The sequence below is a fragment of the Papio anubis genome, chromosome 9 (assembly GCF_008728515.1).
Source record: "Papio anubis isolate 15944 chromosome 9, Panubis1.0, whole genome shotgun sequence".
Taxonomy (NCBI): domain Eukaryota; kingdom Metazoa; phylum Chordata; class Mammalia; order Primates; family Cercopithecidae; genus Papio; species Papio anubis.
In genome coordinates, this window is record NC_044984.1 from 72,526,343 (window position 1) to 72,550,570 (window position 24,228).

General features: G+C 33.8%; 1 protein-coding gene across 12 annotated transcripts in view; it reads left to right on the forward strand.

The window, feature by feature from the left end:
- Positions 1–24,228, forward strand: part of NAV3 (neuron navigator 3) — a 946,218-nt gene that overhangs the window by 908,773 nt on the left and 13,217 nt on the right. For 10 of the 12 annotated variants that reach the window (XM_021923304.2, XM_031651088.1, XM_021923301.2 and 7 more), the window contains 11 exons: positions 511–531; positions 1,212–1,384; positions 3,612–3,765; positions 4,950–5,124; positions 9,686–9,783; positions 12,311–12,406; positions 12,666–12,834; positions 14,084–14,319; positions 21,270–21,424; positions 22,638–22,709; positions 23,365–23,561. In XM_021923304.2, coding sequence (XP_021778996.2) covers positions 511–531; positions 1,212–1,384; positions 3,612–3,765; positions 4,950–5,124; positions 9,686–9,783; positions 12,311–12,406; positions 12,666–12,834; positions 14,084–14,319; positions 21,270–21,424; positions 22,638–22,709; positions 23,365–23,561 — 1,546 coding nt within the window. The remainder of the gene's footprint in view (positions 1–510; positions 532–1,211; positions 1,385–3,611; positions 3,766–4,949; positions 5,125–9,685; positions 9,784–12,310; positions 12,407–12,665; positions 12,835–14,083; positions 14,320–21,269; positions 21,425–22,637; positions 22,710–23,364; positions 23,562–24,228) is intronic. The other 2 variants (XM_021923300.2, XM_021923302.2) reach the window with 1 other exon arrangement.

Sequence of the window (24,228 nt, forward strand, 5' to 3'; positions counted from 1 at the left end):
AGAATGGGAGTCAATAAAGGGAAAGAAGAAACCAGGAAACTCTCCTTCTGCCTTTGGAATCAACAGGGCTTACCATGTGAATAGTTTCACCCTAAAAGAAATCAACCACATTAGTGTCTTCTTGATGTTTTTAACCAAGAGAATATAGCAGAAATATAGAAATGCACTTTAACAGAACTGTACCTTAAGTTTGCTAGAGACATAATTTATTATATTGATCAATAGCTAAGTAGCCGAAGGGAAGATACTGTTACTGCAAAAAACTTAAAAACAATGGAGTTAATGATTTCTTTTAATACCAAAAAAACACAAAGGTAGACTTTGAGTAAATACAACTCTTTATGAAATCCAGACATAATTATCAGAGGATTTTACTGGAGTGCTTTCTACAAATAATGAAAGAAATATCTTTTTTGTCTTAAAAAATGTTTATACAGGTAATATTTTAAAATACTGATCAGCCTTCATTCCCTTGATTTGTAATTCCACACTCTTTCATGTTTCTGCAAGGTGAACTCTAGAGGAAGTGAGGTGAATATAAACCGTGGACAATTTGGCATGCATCTATAAAAAAACTCTACCTTGGCATGAATGCTATTCATTTTGGCAGTAGGCTTTTATACCTTTTAAAACAGATTACCTTGTATGTCTTTTCTTTGTGTCTTTTCATTTTAATCTCAAATTTTAAAGAGATGTAAAACCACTTTCTGAATAGAACTGTAGGGGATACCAATTCTGGTTTTGAGTAGTCTGGGATTGGAAAATTTGAATAGAAAATCACAATTAATGAAGTGTTAGGTGAATTTGGTTTCATTTTGCTTTTTAAGTTTGTACTGTCAGCAGGACATGACTTGATTGTAGCGCTAAAGTGGCCATTTAAAACAAATTGCCTTGAAGAGAGAAGCATTGGGAATGGAGATCCCTTCAAGGTACTTAGTTTTAAATGAGTTCTCTGACAGCCATGCCCTTGACCTTGCACTATTTAAAAGCCTTCCATGTTTGCGCTGCGCTGGATTAATACAAGAATAAAATGAACACACAAAACATGGTATCATTTTTTTTTTAGAGATACTGTGCTGCAATTGTTAATACTCTGCTTGTACATACTGACCCCAGGCAGTGGCTAGGATGGCATCTGCAAACTAACGCCCCAAAGCAAAAGCTCTCCAAGTGCAAATAGACAAGAAGGGTAATTTCTGTCCTTCTTTCAGCTGAGAAGTTCTTTCAAACAAGCCTTTGGGAAGAAAAAGTCCACCAAGCCTCCTTCATCACATTCCGACATTGAAGAGCTTACTGATTCATCCCTTCCAGCATCCCCCAAGTTGCCCCATAACGCTGGTGACTGTAGTTCAGCATCCATGAAGCCCTCACAATCTGCTTCCGCGTAAGTTGCTCCTTCTGCAAAATGCAGAAATATTTTTAAAAAACAATTTTAGATGAAGGCCATATTTATGTTCTAACCATATCTGTACCAATTATTTTCTGATTTTCCTGAGAATGATGGACAGCATTAGTTTCTCTTTTCATATTTCTCCTTCATTGGTTTCTTTCATTTTCATTTTTCTTTTTCATTTTCGTATGTTACAATTTAAGTGTTTCTTGATCTCATTCTCCAGTTTTCTGAATCATGATTCTCACTTCTTTTCATGGGCATTTGTCCATGTATCTGTCTAACTGTATGTACATACAGGTCACCCCTTGTCTGGCCACCAAAGAAACGACAAAATGGCCCTGTGATCTACAAGCATAGATCTCGGTAAAGTGGAGTGTGATGCATGAAAACTGCAAAGATCCAGGTTCTAACCTAAGTAGTGTTTGCTTTTGCTTTTTCTAAAATCACTCACATGCATTTCAACAATAAATACCTTCTCTTTCTGTTTTTTCAACTAAAATTTGGTTTCCTAAAATCAACCTGCAATCCAGTTTTCTTTGATTCTATTAGTTAATCTAACCTAGCATTTTTATGATAGCCCACTTTTTGGTAGTACAGTAGCCCCCAGCTTATCCACCAGGGATACTTTCAGGCATCCCCAGTGGATGCCTGAAACCATAGATAGTACCAAGCCCTATGTATACTGTTTTTTTTCCTATACATGCATACCTACATATGACAAAATTTAATTTTAAAATTAGGCACAATAAGTGATTAACAGTAATAATATAACAATTACAACAATATTTTGTGATAATAGTTATATTAATGTGGTCTCTATCTTCCTCAAAATAGTGTAATTTTTTTTTTTTTTTTTTTGTTTTTTTAAACAAAGTCTCACTCTGTCGCCCAAGCTGGAGTGCAATGTCAAGATCTCAGCGCACTGTAACCTCTGCCTCCCGGGTTCAAGCGATTCTCCTGTGTCAACCTCCTGAGTAGCTGGGATTACAGGTGTGCACCACCACACCTGGCTAATTTTTTGTATTTTTAGTAGAGACAGGGTTTCACCATGTTGGCCAGGCTGGTCTCGAACCCCTGACCTCAAGTGATTCACCTACCTCGGCCTCCCAAAGTGCTGGGATTATAGGTGCAAGCCACCACACCCAGCCCAAAATACTGTAATATTTTTGGACCATATTTGACTATAGGTAACTTAAACCACAGAAACTAAAATTGTGGATAAACTCTAATTGTGGGGGACTACTGTACAAGAATGAACACATTTCAAATATAGAAAAGTGTTCTGGTGAGATAATTATCTGTGTTGTTTACTATTTAAATCTAATATCCTTGTATGCTCATGACAACAACTAGCATAGAACTCATATAGAACAGGGCCACTGTGCTTTGCCTACATAATTTTATCATTTATGCAGAAAGGAAGAACATATCACTGTCATTTTGTGGCCAGTAAACTAGTTCTCAGATTTTAAATGGAAAATATGTTAGTTAATATAAGACAATTTTTTTGGCAAATTTCCTGCAAAGCTGTCCACAAAACAATAAAACAACACAACGAGGATACAATGTGTTTCCTTCAAACAGCCCTCAGCTAGCCTGCTAGTAGGGGTTGAAACCTGTGATTTAGCTGTGATCTCCTAAATCAGCTGAGCCAAATAGGAAGGTTATATAACTCATCTATTATTTAAATGGCCAAAAGTAATCTTTCTAATTTATTTTCTACAATATTTATATTGGATTTTTATGCTAACTTAAAGGCAGTATTGTTTCAGAACTTTTTTGCACAATTTTACAAAAGAAATCAACATTTTAAGAATGTAATAACTGCTTTTATAAAAGTATAGTCACATGTTGCAAATAGAGGTTTAAGTCCCTTGAAAATGTTGAAATGAAATGTAGTAATCTATGACTTTTTTGCCTGTAAATATCACCAATAAAAGCATTTTTAGGATCACTTTATACCCAGTAATAGTAGACTGTTTTTAAACTTTAAAAAATAGAAAAAAAAAAAAGATTAAAAGAAAAAGCTATTTCCGTTTTGAACTTGTGAATGCATAACTGTTTGTAAAACTCTTTCTCCTTTTCTCTAGGTTTTGCCAGCAGTACATCATATCTGTACCTGCTGGATAATATTACAGTTCAGCCTTTAAAAGAGGCAGTGCTTTTCTTAATCATCTGGCTTCCCCAGACCACTGATTTTGTTTGTTTCCTTCTTCAGGATCTGTGAATGCACAGAAGCTGAGGCAGAGATAATTCTGCAGCTGAAGAGCGAGCTCAGAGAAAAGGAATTAAAATTAACAGATATTCGGCTGGAGGCCCTCAGCTCTGCTCATCATCTTGATCAGATCCGGGAAGCCATGAACCGAATGCAGGTTGGTGCTGAAGTACTTTCAAGGAATGAAATGGAGAAACAAACAAATAAAAAAAATGCTGCTTATTCTGTTCTTTTGGTTAACACAGAACAAATTCTGCTTGGAAACCCACCTTAGAAATGTACTCTGTTTATTCAGTCTTTGCAACTCATTTCTTAGTACTGAATTGAGAATTTTGTCAAATCCAAGTTTGGAAGTGGGAGTGAAAACTGGCAAGTTGTATTCAAGAACCATTCAGGATACTGTACTAGTGATTGGATTCAGGTTGAGAGCTAAGTTTTTACAGAAGCTACTGCAATTCTTGCTTCTTCACTTTTCCATCGTTTACTTTTATTTTGACTTTTTTGCCTGTTCTTTTGAAATCTGATTTTCACATACTTTCTCGCCAGTTTTCTATTGAAATACAAAAGTAATGAGGAAACTGTAGAAATTCAACACAAGCTTTCTGAATATGGAAGTCAAAGTGATTTGGAATGCCATCTGTAAAAGTAAAGCTTTTGTATTTTTTTTAAAAAAACATCTAAAGGCTAAATTCAGAACCAGTCTGTGCTCAAACTCAGTTTTCATTGTATTATTGTATACCAGTAATCGCTTGGTACCACAGGTGACTGAAATAAGAAAAGCTCATTGCTGAGCAGATTCATCTGCCACTGTATATGTTCATCTAAAGGCTTTTGTTGTTTTTTATGAGCTTAGTGTTCCGATTGGAAGGAAAAAAAAAAAACCTTTTTCAGATGTTAGATATGATTCTGGAGTGATTTTAAATCACCTTATTTACATTATTTTTGTTTTGCTCTGTTTTTCAACTGTCCACAGATTTATAATAATATTACAAATGGCATGATATGCTTATAAGATTTTAACATCACCTTTAAAATGAGAAGTGTTACGAATGATTCCATCATATTTTTCTTAATTCAAATGAGACCAAGTCCTGGAAAAATTCTCAAACACATGCTTTAGTCAAAAAAAAAAAATGATAAAAATGTTGAATGGTTGGATTGACAGAGAAAAGGGTTAAATTTCCTTCTTGGGAAGGAAATCCTATTTCATATATTTGTTTATTTAATATATTACCACATGTTTTGTTTAACAAACAAGCTAATTAACTAGATAAAAGACTCAGGGCTATTTTCTCAATCAAACCAACTCAATTTTTTTCATGTTTTCCATCTTCATGACAGAATGAAATTGAAATACTGAAGGCTGAAAATGACCGGTTGAAGGCAGAAACTGGTAACACAGCTAAGCCTACTCGGCCACCGTCAGAATCCTCAAGCAGCACCTCCTCTTCATCTTCCAGGCAGTCATTAGGACTTTCTCTAAATAATTTGAACATCACAGAGGCTGTTACCTCAGGTGATTTAGTGCACATGCTTGCTGAATCACAGCATGCCTATAAGTTAACGGGTGGGAAGCCTGGAATTTGGAGAACTTTACATACTCTTAAATTAAAATGTTATACTCTAATTCTCAGAAATAGTCCTATTTTGATCTTATAAATCTAGTCTACTTAGTTATAATTTTAAAAGCACATTCTCTATCCAAAAGTCAATCTTAGAGATATGGGCTTCATAATATTTTTAAGAAATCACTTTTCCTTAGGAAGTGCTTTCTCCATGATTACAATGATGAAGAAATAATACTCTCAGTGATGATAATTAGTACTTATGGATATAATAATAATAACCCCATACAATTTTATTGTTTTAAGTGTGCAAAACCCATTTATAAGTGTAGCAGGCTTTATTTTCTAAATTTGACTCGATGACCCTGCATGATACTGCCCTGACAGAACATAATGCTACTCTGTCACCCAGTCTGCAGCTCTATTAAATTTCCAACAAACAAAAAGAACACAGTATTAGTGATGGAACAAGGGTACAGTTTTGATTCGATTGCAAATAGAAGCATATGACTAATGTCGTCTTAATATCTGATGAACCATTCAAGCATAAAGTGTAGCTGTTTCTGTGGAACAGTTCATTGAGGAGAATCACTTCAAGGATAGAGAATTTAGTCTAGGGAGTATTTACATGAGGATCTGTGGTAATTGTAAAGCACGGCCACCAGATGACGCTTGGAAACCAATAATATGTATGTTCCTAGCCAACATTAGATTCCATTATAGATTGGAGACAGTACACTGCTTGCCTTAAATCATATTAAAATACAGGAGAAGGAGAAGGGAAATGACATGGCATGCTGATATTGATTACATTTCCAATGAATCACACCTCTTCTAAAAAGGCAGAATGTTAAAAATTCTGCTATTATGGCTGCTCTTCGTAATATAAAATAATGGCCTTCATCTTATATGTAAAAGACAAGTGGGCACTCCCTGTACTTTAAGAAAACAAATTTTATAAACTTCTGGTGGGGATCAGAGGAAGAAAATAAATTCTGAGAATAAGCATTAAGTATGTCAGAAGTCAAGTATAAAGCAAGAAATTTCAGAATTAAATGAACTTATAGATCATTAGGTAAAATAAAACTATGGAAGTGGATGGTAATTTGAGTGTGTAAATTGTACATAAAGTATTATTATCCACACTCAATAAAATATCCTACAAAAGAAAGAACCCGAATGTTTAAATGTATAGAATCTGACAGTTCTGAACAACATCCTCTATGTTGGCTTGTTGCTGATGGACCTGACAGAGAAGTGAAGTAAGATCTACATCTCATAGTAACCAATGCATTTCTGGATTCCTAGGCTTGGCTTCTAGCGAAAGACAAGGGCCAGTACCTTAGAGGTCAGACTAATGGTAGGATTTCACTGCCTTTTATATAATTCTGTTTTATTTTATGAAAATATGGTAAGATTTGAAGGAGGCAAGTTTAATACTGAAGGTGATTTAGAAAAAAGACATATATAAAAAAACTTAATGTCTAAGAAAAATAGAACTCATAAAGATAAATATAAAATCAAAGAGTTTACATTTACAATTTCTATGTTTATTGGGCTTAACACATTGATGGCCGTGATTAAGAATTTAAGGCAATTTTTTGGGAGAAGCCAAGTTTTACTTTTTTTAATACCTTTTTTTTACCCATTCCCTAAGTTATTTTTAATATATCTTATTTCCTTAACTATTTTTCAGTAGTGATACTTATGTCTGAACTAAAAAAAAATTAAATCACACAACTAGAATATTGTTTTCATTACTTTCACTCTTGTGTAGTGGGTTCAACACTTGGAAATCAAAACTGCCTTTATGCTGGGGCTTTTTAACAGAGAGACTTTCTAGGTTTCATGATTAATCTTAAGCAAAAGAAAGTAGGCAGGAGAGAGGATAATTGGCAAATATCTAGTTCCTGAAATATTAATTGCATGTTCCATGCATCCAGTAAAGACAGACGTTTGAGAAGTCTTCAGTTTTGGGCCGGAATTTTACTTAATTATAGCCAGAATGGCAGACCTCCTTAATTCTTTCTTCAAAATATAGACAGAGGACCATGACTTATTTTCTAGTAAAAAACAAAACAAAAACAAACAAACAAAACTACAGAAGCCTCTCACATTCAATTTGCAGTTTTTCCTGGAGTTGTTTCATCAGGTGACCATCCTGTCAATATATTCTGAACTGGGGAGATTCAGAGTCATGATGTGACCTGCCCACAGTCAATAGAAGGAGTTAGAATAAACAGAAATAATGGTTAGAAAAGCAAAACTTAGTAAACACTGAGGATGAAGTGCTTTAAAAGCATTATCTTTTATGTTCTCAGTAACTCTACCAGGAAGGTGCTGTTTAAGCCCTGTTTTACAGCTGAGGAAACCAAGACTTAGGAAAGTGACTATAACAATTTGTTCAAGATCATGAAACTAGTAAGCAGCAGAACTAATAATCAAACCCTGGCTTGGATGAATCCAGGACCTGGACTTTTCACTATTATGTTAATTTTGCTTTAAATAGCCACATAATAAAAGCAAAGAATAGTTATTCACTCATCTTTGGTAAATATTTATCCTACTATTGTCAGGAGAAATTTCATATTGTAAGTGTAGTTTTTAGAAGCAAATATGACATGAAATGAATAACATATTACAAGGCAAATTTAACCAGCTTATGTGGATCAACAATCAGGCCAACCTCCTTTGCCAGGGACTACTTAGCCATGTGTGATTTGGTCCTTACTTATTTCCATCCACATCATTTCATACCACTCCTCACCCTCCCCTTGTCTCTACAGTCCTGCTACCCCAAACATCTCTCTGTTCCTTTAACATACCCAGCTCACACATCTCAGGGTTTTGCACTTGTTTTTGTTGACTGAATCTTTTCCCCTGGTTCTTCACTTGTCTAGCATTCCTCAGCCTTCTGGTCTTACCTCCAAATAACACTTCTTCAAGGAAGCCTTCCAGGATGACCTATCTATGTAGAGCAGGCTCCCTTCAATTAGTTTCTATTTCATTGTCCAGTTTATATTAACAGAGTGCATAACCTATTCTGAAATACATACTCCAAAAAAAACAAGGAATTCTCTTTCTTTCTCATCTTGGTATTCATTCCCAAAACACAGCAAAATTTCTGATACCATTTATACTTAATAAATATTAGTCAAATATTTTTGAGCATTTATAAGTAATTAAGACAAGTACTAAAGTAATTTGATCATGAACTACCAGAAGTCTAGATGTGAACAGCCAATGGTAAACCACTCTAAACTTCTAACAAAGGAGCAAGGTAATTAAAATGACACTTAAGGAAGAGTTTTATTTTTGAGTGGAGTAGGTGAAAAGGTGAAAGACTATTAAGATGTGAACTTGGGAAAATAATTAAGCTCCAGTGCTGGAGATTATCTTTGATGATTTAAAAATTTATTGCAAAGCTCTAAAATTCTGAAAGTTCTCAAGCTCGGAAAGTTGCTTTTAATTGTTATGATCTTAGAGTATTTTTATTGCTTACTTTCAAAATTACATATGCTTAATTATTAAGATAATAGAAATGATTCTATTTTTGGAAGCCATCTTATTACAGTGTTGATTTCTATGATGCTATAGTCATAACATTTTTTTTCTATAAATATATTGTCAGAGCAGTTGAGTCCTCTTTTCACCAGGAACATGTGCTCTTTAGCGTATAAGGGAGTTTCATTTATCCACAGAACAGAGTCTTAATATTAAGCATGGTTCTATGATAGTATTGTTATTAAAGGAAAACAGATATTTGTGATAGTTTACCTTAATAATTCTCCAAATTGGAAATTAATCTGGTATAATGTATTTTGAAAGTTAATCTTTAATTACCATTTAAAGGCTGATATTTTAAAGGTTAGCTAGCTTTATCATGGTTCTGTAACTCTTAGCTGATTAATCGAAATACTATTTTGGTTTTGAAACTATTAGCATAAAGGATTCAGGAGAGCAATCATAATGCCAGTAAAATGCCATGGTTGAAAGTCAATAACAGTACCTAATAATTATAAAGATAAGGTGAGTAGTTATATAGCTGGCTATGTCAAATGCCTGAAAATAATTTCAGTTGACAGTCAATTTCAGCACCTTTGCATTTATAAATTACATGGATATTGAGCTTGGATATTTTAGATTGGATAGAAAAATCAGATGGCTTGTCAGATTGTCATGGTTATAATGGTGACTAAATATTACTCAGGTATTACTCAGACCTGTGGGTAATAGAAAAAAGAAACCTCTTATTTCCTCATCTAAATGCAGTGAGTGGCCCAACACTTGAGTGAAGATCGTTGCAAGCAGAAATAAATTCTTAGATTGAAACTTTAGCCCAACCACAGTAATTCATCTTCTTGAAGGCTGAGGTTTTTCAAACCAGTTAGGCTAGAATGGGGAGCAAATCCCATTGAAAGATATAAAACTATGAGGGAGAAAAGAATGACAGTAAACAAATCTGAGCTAATGTTACTCTTTTGTGTATGTCTTTCTTTTAAAATTTGATAGATATTTTGCTAGATGATGCTGGTGATGCAACTGGACATAAAGATGGCCGCAGTGTGAAAATTATAGTCTCCATAAGCAAGGGCTATGGTCGAGCAAAGGTACTTCTTTAATCTTAAACTCTTTAATACTAATAAGGAGAATTACTATGAGTCAAATATATTTTATATGTGAATATTTGATCTGGTAAATATCCTACAACAATTGTGGATTGGCATTAGCTTAATATGTCATGTAAACATGAAAGGGACAATAAAGAGATGACATCATCATAGAGGTAGAAATGTGTGGTAGATGTACCTCAGATTCATTCACTGAAAACAAAATTAACAGCCCTTCATTTCTAAAACTTAAAAAAAAAAAGTTATTTCTTTGACAAACACCTTGTCTGACATATTCTGTTGGTTTCACTTATTGGTTATAGGTAATGTTTATTATGTATGGTAACATGTCACTAGAGCTGTCAATATGGTATTTATACAAAGGGAAGACTGTAAGCTAAGTGAATATTCTAGAAATCAGAAAGACACACATTCTACTGAACTCAGTAGGACAAATTCCATTGATGTTACTTGTCTATTTAAGCGAGGTCCAACATTTGCGTTAAAATGTTGCCTTCAAATTGGCAATGTCATTCTGACTTTAACCCTTTCTTAAAACAACAACACAAACAAATTTTAAGTTAAAATTTTAGTTGAGTGGCCAAAAATACAAATTTCTAAGTATCCATTTTTTTTTACATCAAGCAAATAAAAATTCTTTAGAATTTCAAAATGAAGTACTTAAGTGTGAAAAGTAAGATAGCACTTGTGAATTCTTACCTTGAATCAATGTTCCAAGGATTCCAATGCAGTCAGCTTTCTGCTTGAGCTGCAGATGTATACCTACTTTTCCCAAGTGGGTCTCTATGTGAGAGACAGTAATACTCTTAGTGAAACATAAACGAACTTCAATTTAAAAGCAGCTTTTTATAAGGTATTGCATAAGCAGTAATTTTAACTGGGTTATAAACACACTGAAAAGTAAGATTTCCTGTTCACAGTAATTCTAACAGACAGTGCCTTTGAGCATTTTTTTTCTAAAAAAACTTCCATGAAAGTAGTTGTCTTATTCTACCTAGACTTCCATAATAAAATAACAGACTAGGTGGCCTAAACAACAGAAATTTATTTTCTCACAGTTCTGGAGGCTAGCAAGTCCAAGATCAAGGGGCTAGCTGATTTGGTTCCTGGTGAGGGCTCTCTTTTTGCATTGCAGGTGGTGGAATTCCTGCTGTGTCCTCACACAGTCTCACCTCAGTGTCTGTAGGTAGGAAGAGAGAAAGGCTACAAATCCTGAATTGTTTACTTTACCCAGTAATCCCATCATGAAAGTCCCACCATTATGATCTCATTTAATCCCAATTACCTCCCAAAGACCTCATCTCCTAATACCATCACTTTGGAAGTCAGGGCTTCGATGTATAGATTTTGAGGAGACACAAATATCATTTCATAACAATAGTAACAAAAATCACAATTGTCAGCTGTGGATTTCTCAACTTATTCTGCAAAAGGTATTAGATTCTAACTCAGATTATACCTGAATAATGGTGATAACCATTTACCATTATGGTGCTAAATATTACAGATTAAGAAATTGAGGGTCTGAGTCAGTTAAGTAATTTACCTAAGGTCACATTTCTTAATTAGGTGGTAGGTATTATGTGTTATAGAATCCATATCTTCTAACCCATGACTCAGTGATTATTCTACCACCCCTTAATGATAACATACTTGGTGACTAAAACCAGGATTATATGTCAAATATCTAATTGTATCTACTGGAATCATAATCACTATTTCATTAACCATTTCTGGTCATCATAATAGAGGCTCTAGACAGACTAAAAATTCAGAATTATTTACCTTTCTAATATATGTAGAAAATTCTCAAAATCCCATCCTATAAAAAAGATAGATTTTGAACCATTATTTTTATTATAAAATAATTACTTACTTGATAAAACGAATCCTGTAGGTTTCTCTGGCAAGGTCTTTTAAACAGAGAACTTCTAACAAAATCAAAATGGAACCTGTTTTGTAGGTATACTTATATTATCATAGGTAACACATTTTATAGTGAGAATTGGATTCTATATTAAAATTAATAAAACAACTGAATTTTGGACTTACCAAAGATAAGATCACAAAATAGTAAGATAAAGTTCTAGAATTCATATAATATGGTTCTGTTCTGTCTCTATCACCATTTCCCTCCTACCAAGCTTCTTCTCTTTACGAAGGTATCCACCTCTTTATAATGCAAGAATATTCTTTCAGATTCCTTCACCTTTGCCTTCTATAGAACAGGTCATGAATCAGTTTTCCTTGACATGCTGCTTTATCTCATCTCTCTCTTTCTTGTTGCTGTTGCTATTGCTGTTACTTTGGTTGGTTGGTTGGTTAGTTGGCTGAAATATGTTTTATTTTATATAATCCACCATGTATGTCTATTACTATAGAAGCCATAGGCTTAATAAATAGTTTAGTCTTAACAACAACTACATTAACTAATTTTAGTAGAAAACATAGTAATAAAAAAGATACACGGTTGGATTTTATCTTACTTTATTTTGTTCTTATTTAGGATCAGAAGTCTCAGGCATATTTGATAGGATCCATTGGTGTTAGTGGAAAAACCAAGTGGGATGTCTTAGATGGTGTAATAAGACGTCTCTTTAAGGTATGTTGTGCAAGACACTCTAACATTAATTTTCAAATATGTTTAATTGTTTCCCTTAACTTCGATAACATAGACACATCTTGTTTTCTTCTCCTCAAATAAGGAAAGCTTTCTCTTTGTGCTATTTGATATTAACAGTTCTTATATTACACATTTCTAATATTCTTGACAACTAGCTCTATATCCCTGTGAGTTATGTATTTGTTGTAGACGAGTTGAACCTCTGTTTTGACTTTATTTTTTGTGTGTACCATTGTAGGAATATGTATTCCGAATTGATACTTCCACTAGCCTTGGTCTGAGCTCTGACTGCATTGCTAGCTACTGTATAGGAGACTTAATTAGATCCCATAACCTAGAAGTGCCTGAATTGCTGCCTTGTGGATACCTTGTTGGAGATAATAACATCATCACTGTGAACCTCAAAGGTAAAAATGAAAATGAAAAGAAAGGCAGAAATATAATTTTTAGCAACACTTTATTCTCCCCCCTGCCCCTTTTTGGCCAGTTTCCCTTTAAATTTTTCTATTTGAAAATTCTGTAGTATTTTAAAAATCAATATGACTCATTTCATACCAAAACTATTAAATACTACAGTCCTACTAAAAACACTAGAATCTAAGGAAATTAAGTTCTTTGGGTTCTGGGATTTGAAGATTCAAGACTCACAAAAAGGAATGTGATTTAGGAATTTCAAATTTCTGGATTTTCTTCATTATCATCTTTCATTACAGAAGGATTCAAAACATTTAGTGTATATTCCAAAGTAATATATTCATTGATATATCTCTGATTTTAAAATATGTATACCTAATAAATACCCCCCAGGAATAGGGAATAGAAGTTAAGAATCAAGGATGGAAAGTTCTGAGAATTTTCTTTGCTTTAGATGATGTGATTAATTATAGGCTAATGTAATATCTGAAGCATCTTTGTCTTCATAATTCCTTGTTTATTTATGTTAAAGAATCAGGATACATCTGTATAAACTGTGAATTAATAGAGGAATTTGTCAATATTTGATTTTATGATGAAGGCAATTGGGTTCGTAAAAGGAGATACTGTTACTCCTTTCTTAATTCCTTGCCAAACATAACAATTTGTATTCTTCAAAAGCTTAAGTGGTTGCACAACTAGGATGCATAATGAGAGATAGAAGAGAATAAGGAGATGGGGAGAAGAGAAAGTAAAAGAAAGAACACACACACACACACATATATATATATGGCATATATATGTATTTTTTTCAGTAACATTCAGTTATCAGGTACTACACAAGGCATTGGAATATATATATATATATATAGGTGTGTGTATGTATAATCTTCACATTTATTCTTAACAAAGATAATAATCTTCAATAAAAGATGTGATGATAGCATTTATAATGCTTCCATTTCTCTCTGGAAACAAGTGAAAACAAGAAGTAGACAGTGGAGTGAAGTCTGAAGAAAAAGAAACAGCTTGCTTTTGTTTAGATGTTCACTCTCCCATATTACTGATACATTTTCTTCCTTGAAATGGCAACACATATTTGTGGGATAGAAATACCTGGAAATTATTTTGCAAGGACTCTATTCCTATGACTAACAATGCTGTTGCTGTTTAGCATGATATTTTAAATTCTAGCTTATGAAGAACAATAAGTCATGCTCTTTCTTTTGTTTCTTCTTTCAGGGGTAGAAGAAAATAGTTTGGACAGTTTCGTTTTTGATACACTGATTCCTAAACCAATTACCCAAAGGTACTTTAACTTGTTGATGGAGCATCACAGAATTATACTCTCAGGACCGAGTGGTACCGGAAAGACCTATTTGGCAAACAAACTTGCTGAATATGTAATAACCAAATCTGGGAGGAAGAAAACAGAGGATGCAATTGCCACTTTTAATGTGGACCACAAGTCAAGTAAGGTATGTTACAGAATTCTAAGAGAACAGCTGCAATTTATCCATAAGGGTTTTAAGCAATCAAATTACAAGATTTTGAGAGACTTCCATGTTTTACATGGAAAAGAATATCCATCTTTTTTTTTTTTTTTTACCAGAATTATAACCTGGTGAGTGACCAAACTCTGTTTCATGAATTTGAACAAGACTGCTATTTTCAGTAACATTCAGTTATCAGGTACTCCACAAGGCATTGGGAATATACAGAATAATATGACAGGGCCCCTATTTCATGGTTTCTCTTAGACATCCACCTAGTAAGTGTTACAGTAGAAAGAAGTCTGTGCATGAGCAACAAAGAAGAATAACTTTGCTTGGAGGAATCAGAGCTTTATAAAGGGGTAATAGTTTGTTGGGTATTAATAGATAAGTAGGAAATAACATGGGTTTTGCAGCAGCGGAGATTTGGCAATAATTAGAATATTCCAAGCAGAAATTCTGGGAGCAGCAATTTGCTTATGTCACATCTCCCTAAAATCTTTGTTTAGGAACCTTAGGAAACTTAACAACATTCAATTTCACCACCAACTAAGGTCTAATGTGCCATAGTAATCAGCCTGAACACTCAGATATTAGAAAGGTATGAGGGCCTATACAACGTAGCCAGTACTTTCTTATTTTCTGAGTAAAATAAAAAATCCTAACAAGGAAATAGTTGATGGCTAACATATTTTTAACACTAACCTAGTTTTACCTGTAATTATTTATTAAAGTCTGAATCAATGAAGCCTAAAAGTTTCTCTTGGGGAACTGCAACTATTATAAGCAATACCTTGAGGGAATCCCAATTATACTAGGTCGCATTACTCTTTCAAGGATAACCTGGTTCAATGATCTAAACTGTCCCAGTTTCTCAGAAACCTTAAGTCTGCAAATCTTCAGAAATAAACGTGACTCCCAAGAGCAGCCCAAACCCATTAGATTGTTGAAATAAGCCAGGCATATAGCTTAATGAACCAAAAGTATTAATTTTCTCACCTGTAAAATGAGGACAATAGTAGGGCTATTCTAAAGACTAAATAAATGTGTGTGTGCTTGTGTGTGTCTGTGTGTGTATGAGACAGAGAGAACAGCACAAGTAGCAAGCATAGGGGTTGCTTGGAATTTTTAATTATAACCCTTGGCTCCAGGTGAAGATTTCTCTCACAAACACACACACACATATGCACAGTGTGCATGTGCGGGCACACACACACACACACATCTTTGTTCAAAACTGTCTTATATGTATCCTTCAAGAACAACAATGTACATAAAACACAATGAGATCTCTTAAAGTTAAATAAATGCAATACGTAAAATCTGAGTATTTCCTTGGAACTCAAACCTATTCAAATCGTGGTTGAACCACCATCTAAAGAAAGACATAGAACCTGAGGTAGAATATTTGACTCTTCTCTGAGCAAACGTAGGAAGAGCACAATTGTCTGTTTGCTTCAGCTGACATGTTTAATGCTTCCAATGAATTCTGTCTTCTCATATCTTTATATAAAAGCCTTTTAGCACAGTGTTAAATATTTTCTGTCAAAAAATATGAAAGGTTTGAAAGGCCTGTTAGTCATCCTCAGTGTTTGTTTTTTCCTCAATGTTGGTATGAGAAAACTCTTTACAAGGTACTTCTTTTATGGAACAAAAAAGTGTTTAGAAAATAAGAGGAAAATAGTTTTATTGGAGGAGACCATGACATTTTGATAAAGTTGAGGATCACTTAAAATCAAGTTTTGAATTAAATAGATGAAGCTTCATTAGAATGTAGTTGACATGCCAAAACAAAATAGGTAAATTCTATCTAATCTATCTATCTATCTATCTATCTATCTATCTATCTATCTCAGCTTAGGAAGAAAAGTTTATTGCTTAGAGATGTTCTGTTAAGAACATGTTAGTCTCCTGTTAACTTTTTTGATGAAATATTTCCAACACTCTTATTTTTTGCTTTTCCAGAGGACAATCATTTGTGCCATTATTAGGTCAGTTCAGTACTTTGTTGCAAAGTAATGGGCAGGGGAAAACCATTGCCAAGCATTGGCAGAGCTAATGATGCTAGGAAACAGTCATAGGAAGAAACTCTTTATTTATTTATTTATTTTATTAATTTTGTTTTGTTTTGTTTTGAGACGGAGTCTCGCTCTGTTGCCCAAGCTGGAATGCAGTGGCACGATCTCAGCTCACTGCAACCTCCCCCTCTTGGGTTCAAGCAATTCTTCTGCCTCAGCCTCCCGAGTAGCTGGGACTACAGGTGCCCACCACCATGCCCAGCTAATTTTTTTTATTTTCATTTTTAGTAGAGACAGGGTTTCACCATGTTAGCAGGATGGTCTCAATCCCCTGACCTTGTGATCCACCCGCCTCAGTTTTCCCAACTGCTGGGATTACCGGCATGAGCCGCTGCACCCAGCCCAGGAAGAAACTCTTGAACAAATCACAGTAGCATTCATTCCCAAGAAAGCACAAAGTATAACTAAAAAAATATATCTTTTTATGTTATTCTTTATGGTTTGAAGATATGAGCAAGCTATCAGTAATGCTGAATACAAACTCATTGCCAGGAAATGTGGACAAGTTTTGCCAAATTGACAGAGAATACCCACTATTTTCTTGGGAGTCGGGGGTGAGGGTAAGTGAGGATAAATATAAAAAAAGAGGGGATGACAAGTTGAGATTGTGTTAGGGATACCAACAGCGTAGATTTACTGAAGTCAAATGCTAATGAGGCCTGAAATAAGAAATCCTGTTCCTGAAAACGAGCTGTGTAAATGCTGACGCATTTTATGCTGTGCCATAGATAGCACTGAAGAGACAAATCCAAAAAGCACTTACTGATTCAAAAAAAAAGAAGAAACTCGAACAACAAATCATCAAATGAAAAACATCTTTTCATGTTTTTGGTACCTCTGCACTTTACATTCTGTTCCTCTTCCCACACTTCAAGCCCTCCCTCAAGCTGCCAGCTGGAATATTTTGATTGAGAGCAGTACACATAAACAATTACACTTTGTGACATTCGATATAGTAGGCCCAGAAGGCTAGAGATGGATTTAGTAGAGAATACGCGGCCAGCTGAAGCCATTTGTAATGTTAGGTTGGAAAAGATCAGAAACCTGGACTTGATGGATTCCTTTTTAGTGTGTCTGGCGTCAGCATCTGAGAAAGCAGTGATCTACTGCTTTTATGTAACTGTGGTGTTCCACCTGTAGTTTCAGAGTATGGGATTCATCTCATTGCCAACTCCCATCTGGTAGATATGCCTGTTTGCTTCTACCTGACTAGATCTGGAAAAAAGACTTTTAATGCCAGTACATCAGTGTCTCAATCTAATACTTCATTTTCATCAAGCTAGAGTGGGTATCATGAAGTTATTTCAAGGGAATCTGTGAAAAACTCCTAAGCTGTATGAAAAAAGTGTATTTGTGTTTGCCTGTTTCTACATCCATTGGTTCATACCTACCATCAGATTCCCAAGGGATCTACTACCCTCTCGAGATGAAAGAAAGCCACATTAGAATTAGAATCTAAAGGCTCTGATTGTCCAAAAATGATCCAGTGACCTGCTAATTATGAAATTTAATTCCTTTGTGCCTCCTCACTGTCTCTCTCTCTTTCTGACATTCATGATGATCATTTTCTCTTTGTTTCCTACTCCCTGGTAAATTCCTTTTCAGTTTTTTTCCCCTCTCTGCTCTTCCTTCTCTTCCCAGTAAATGTAATTGTTTTTCTCTATAGTGAACTATTCTGTTCTCTCTCACTGTTATTCTCCTTTGGATGACTCTCATGGCTTCAACTTGAGTTGACTTGTGTGATTGACTTCAATTAAACACTATCAGCCATGTCCACTATCCCAAATTTATAAGCTTTCTATCATCCTACACATATGTTTCTATTCACCTACTAAATATACAAGTTGAGAATTGGCAATTGCAGCCCCAAACATGTATTATAAGTTTATCCTCTTCTATTCCTTTCCAACACAATCACCCTCCAGATTAACATCCTCCTCTATTTCTTGGATTTCTACAATTATTTTGTAACTGCTTGATATACAATTTCCTTTAAATTTCCCTTCTCTCTTTTTTGGGATATATTCATTCACCTTATGGAACATAGAATATCTTTTCATAATTAAAATCGGATCAAATTAAAATTTTTCAATTTTTTTATTGATTTCTGTACTAGATCAAAAACGTCACACTGTTCCTTGTTCAGTCCCTTAGTATCTCTAGGCTTCAATAATTTCAGTATTCTCTTGGCTGGTCTCGCTTCTTCCTTTCAATATGCTCGCCACATGTTAAATCACAATTGTGATGACTTAGTCAGGTCAGCAGAAGAATGTGTCTTCACTGCCAACAGGAAATGTCCAGTGATCTTACTAATCATTTAAGGTTGCAAAGTTTTCTTTACAATTTCATTACCACCATTTCCTTTCACAAAACACATATTCTTAGCTTTTTTCCTACATGAGTATCATATTTTCATGTTTCTGACTGATTATTCTTCTGTATTTGGAAAGCTCTTCTCTCATGTTTAAGCATCAAGATATTACCCAATCTTAAAAATAAGAGAATAATAGCAAATAATAGTGCTCCCACAATGCCTTTTCCAGACACTACAAGCAATCTTTACATACTACAAACAAAATCTTTGATCTATACATTTTTGAAGTAATGTATTATTTTGACTGTGAATTATAGTTATATATGTATATGCCTGACCTTCTATTCCAGGAAGGTAATAAGCTTCTTAAATGCTATTTCCATTTCTAATTAATTCTTCTATCCTTCACATTTCTGTTTCCTTGGATAAATAAATTGCTTTCCTCTACTGAAAACAAAGAAGCAAACAAACATATCAATGTTTCACACTTGTTTATATAATAAAATTCAACTTCTTCTGCATGGATTCAAAGTCTTTTTTTCTTTTTTATTGCCACCACCACTAGCATGTACTATATTTTTCTGTAACAACAGAACACTTATTTCCCAAAACACATCATACACTTATACTTTTCAGGTTTCACTTTTTATTCTTTAGACTTCGATCTTTTTTCCCCCCCTTTTAACCACTGTACTCTGTTTTTCTGTGAACCTTAAGTCTGGATTAAGTCTACCTATAATGTTTTGTGCATTTCACTTAGCACACTGTATTGTGAATGACTTGCTGACCTGCTTCTCTGCTTATCAACTCTAAGTTCCTGAAAGACAGAAATTGTGTTTTATCTCTAAATCCTTGGTGCCAGCAGGATGCTCCAGTTGGAATTAATCTCTTTCCCTCCTATAGGCCACATGCCTCCTTTATCTTCTCTCATGGAATGTTTTACCTTGCATTTTGTAAATTATCATTTACCTGTGTGCCTACCACCCCACTCAGGCTCCAGTGTTACCTCCTCCAGAAAACCATTCTTGACACCCAGCAGCTAGGCTAAATCTCTTCCCTTGAGTTCTCATATCTCCTAATATATTTATGATATTATATTGAAATCATTTAAATTCAAGTCCCTAATGTGACAACTCTTAGAGCTTACAGGGAAAACAGCCTGATTACCCTTTGTAGTCCCCATGTCCAGAAAAGTACTTGATGCAGTTCATAATAAATGTTAAACCAACTTACAGTCCATTGATAGCAGGAATCAGACTTCACTATTTTTGTATACCCAGGGCTTTGTCTAAGGCTATGAATGTAGCAGATAGACAGTGAATATTTTATAAACAAATGAGTGACTTAATGTAGCTAAATTACTGACATAAATTTTATTTTTTTCTTTTAAAGTAAATAGAATTCTCCAGAATATTCAACAGTTTTAAACATATTTTTCTGCATTCTGTGTCTTAGGCAAGATTTATTTTATGTGACTAGCTCAATAGAAAACAAATAGTACTTTATTTCTTTAATACATTTTTATATTTCAACATAAATAAAACTTACTAAATGCCTCAAAATCCTGGCCTGTGTTTTATCTCCTACTTTTATTTCAGCAGTGGTGTTACAGACAGAGAGAGGTTGCATCTAGAGTGAGCAATTCACATATTTACCTGGCTGCCAGAAACCAGAATCATGGAATTGTTTTATAACCCTGAGCACGATTTGCAAATTGGAAATGTCATTGTAAATATGCAAATATTATGGAAATGTTCTTACTGATTAGGATAATTTTAAGAAACCTAATTATGTTCCTGGCCTACCCATCTGTGAGAGCAGTCAATCAGCAAACTGGTTATCATATTTAGATTAAAAGCTATTAGACAGGAATAATACCTGTAAAAGAACCAAGAAACTCAAGAGATGCTAAATGCTAATGTTATATTTCACCAGGTGACATATAACTAATTTTGTCTTTGTTTAAAATTACAACAATTGCATGCAGATTATAAATAAATAAAAAGTGTACTTTTATCAAGGTCCTATGGCTGTATTTTTAGATATACCCCATCTACATGAATTGGAATTAACATACTAAAAATATTAGTGGAACCTCAGAAGTGCCATTTTGAATTTAGTTCATACTTGAAATATTAAGGTTGCTAAAATTTACTTTTATCATTGAATACCAAAACTCAGAATAAAATCTCAATATGTATGGTTTATCATAAGAGTTCATATTAAGAACTCATTTTGGCTTTTCTTTCAGGGAGAAAACCACTGAGAAATATGCCTTCTTGTTTATACTTTTATATTTGCTGCAGGTGTTTGGTACTGGATCTTCTATTGCTTTCCTTTTCCTCACTTTTATTTAAAAAACTATTCTGTCAGCAATATATGGTTTTTGATTTGTAGAGAAAGATTTTACATCAGTTGAATAATCTATGACTTTAATGAAAGAAACTGAATAGAGGACAAAGCATGCTATTTCTAAAATATTAACAGCTTGCCATTAGTATAAATTTATCATTGACATATCTGTTTTCTTCATTTTTTAAAAGGAATTGCAACAATATCTAGCTAACCTGGCTGAACAGTGCAGTGCTGATAATAATGGAGTGGAGCTCCCAGTTGTAATAATTCTCGATAATCTTCATCATGTGGGCTCTCTGAGTGATATCTTCAATGGTTTTCTCAATTGTAAATACAACAAATGGTATGCTTATCAAATATTTTGAATAATGAAATAGGAAATAATTATCATCAAATGTGCTTTCTTGTGCCTGTATGCATTTTCTTTTTTAATTTTTTAAATTTCCTTAATATTTAATTTTTATTTTTTAAATTGACAGATAAAACTGTGCATATTGATTGTGTAAACCATGATGTTCTGAAGTAGATGTGCACTGTAGAATGATTAACTCCAGCTAATTAACATATGAACTACCCGAGTAGCTATTATTTTTAGACTTACAATGGCTGCCATTAATTTGAGAAACCCTCTTTAATAATATACCATAGTTTTAAAGACTCCATATGCATTCCTTAGAATATCTATGTATTCATTCAACAACCATATCCCAGGCACTTTTATGGAAACAGTACTTCCTTGATGATGTTAGCTTCTGCAGACATGATGAACATTTGGGAAACCACCATCAATGACGGAATGGTTTTAATCATAGAAATTAAAAACTAAAGGGAGCCTTTAGAGCTCTGGTTTCGTTCTCAGTTCATATCAAAGTTTAAATTCAACCTTTCTATAGAGATAAACAATACATTCAGATATAGCTCCCTCTATTAATGAGTATGATTTTAAATATTTACAATAAAAGGAAAGGTTAAAGTAAGGTATTAAAAAATCTTAAAACCCACTAAAGATTCATTGTGACATGGCCTCTAAAGAAAGGACATATAAGAATATCAACATAAAATAATTAGTTTTAATAGTGGCAAATATTCCAATTATCTCTGCTAGAGATTTTTTTGAAGTTACAAACAGATCAGCATAAAATAAGGACTGAAAGAATATAAATTTTCTCACAGTATTAATAATCTTTAACATAACTGAAATATTAAAATAGTAAAAATGAATGAACTTTATCATAAGCATTATAAGATGTTAGACTGGGACAAAACCCTTATGATTATACTAACTAAACTCTTTACTCAAATAATGTAAATTACAAATATACTCAGGCTCAGAGAGAGAAAATGCCTTGCCTTGATGCCAGAGCTGGAATTAGAAACTCAAGTGTTAATTTCTAATCTAGTAATCTTTGTCATTTTCCATTACAGAATTACCCTTTAAAAGACAAATATTGAAATGGAATAATCCATATCTATCCTAGTAGTTTTCTAAGATAATTTTAACGAATTAATCACTTTACCTCCAGTAAATGAAAATTTTCTTTTTATTTTTTTTCTAGTCCATATATTATTGGAACAATGAATCAGGGAGTTTCTTCATCACCAAATCTAGAGCTGCATCACAATTTCAGGTAAAGTTAAGTGGAAGATTTTGTTTTGTTTTGTTTTTTGGTGTGTGTGTATGTGTGTGGGCAGGGGAGGGGGTTGGCACTGTTTCTTTCTGTTTGTTTTTGGGGGTTGTTTTTCCACTTGTACTTTTACAAATCTTGCCAGAGATGACCTGCGGTGTGAAAATAATTCTCACTTCTGACACTCTTTTCTCAAGCGAACATTTCATGATCTTCAACCTGTAATCAGATGTGTTTCTTTAAACGAAACAAAACATAAGGAAAGAAAAAAGAAAAGTAAATGTTTTTTCTGTTCACTGTGTCCCTGGTTAAAGTAGAGCATATTCCTTCTAAGCGTGAGAAATGTGAAGAGAGTTGCTATTTCAGGATTTGTGATTCTCCTACAGAAGAGTGTTCAGCATGTAGACTCCCCCTCACTTCTGACGCACATGAGCTTCTTTTTAGCTCAAAAAGTAGAGTTAGCTACATTATAGTTCTCATGCTAGTAGACCTCCTAACACCTTTGATCATTAAAATGTAGCCACCAGTTGAAATGGGAACATTATTACTTTCTATTGGAAAGTAATTATGAATAAATAAATAAATAATAATGATAAAGAATCACTGTGAATGTAAAATTTAATTTATAGAAAAAATCTGATTTTTTTTCTTTTTGTAGGTGGGTATTATGTGCAAATCATACAGAACCAGTGAAAGGCTTTTTAGGCAGATATCTTCGAAGAAAACTCATAGAGATAGAAATTGAAAGGAACATTCGCAATAATGACCTAGTCAAAATTATAGATTGGATTCCTAAGACGTGGCATCATCTCAACAGTTTTTTGGAAACACACAGTTCTTCTGACGTTACCATTGGTGAGTTCCAAAATTATAATATGTCATTTTCCAAGAACTAACAGTACTTGGTAAAGATGGCCAGATTGGATGGTAGAAAATAACAAGCAAATCTAATGTTTTTTCAAGCTTCCAAAGATTTATTTTTTTCCCTTCTGAAAGTTTACTTTCTTCTTCTTTGTATCTCCAATTAAATCCACTTTGTCTGACAGTTATGTTTTACTAAAATATTACCGAGATCAAATAAGTTCACTATGGACAAATATCTAAAAATCAGATAACCACTGGAAATGAAGAGTATCAATTTAGGATACGTTTTATGCTAAAAAACAAATTTGGCTAAATAGCTCATGTCAAATAAAGTTGTGAGGAAAGATTTTAGTTAGAGATAATTTAGATGTTTTGCAGATAATTTAGGTGTTTTGTGTTTTTCATGAAGACACAACTGAGTTATTTCTCTTTTAGTTTGCATAAAGATATTTATATTTGGATTCCTCCTTTAATTACATGTACAGAAGTCTCTTTCACATTGTTATGCATCATAAAAATGTACTCACTGTAAACACAGTTTAGATTAGGAAGAAGAATTCTACACTGGGACCAGAACACTCATGCCAGTTCCCAATGCTGCAAATAATGACATGTTTTATATTTGGCAATTCATTTCAGCACAGCTTTCTTGCTTGTA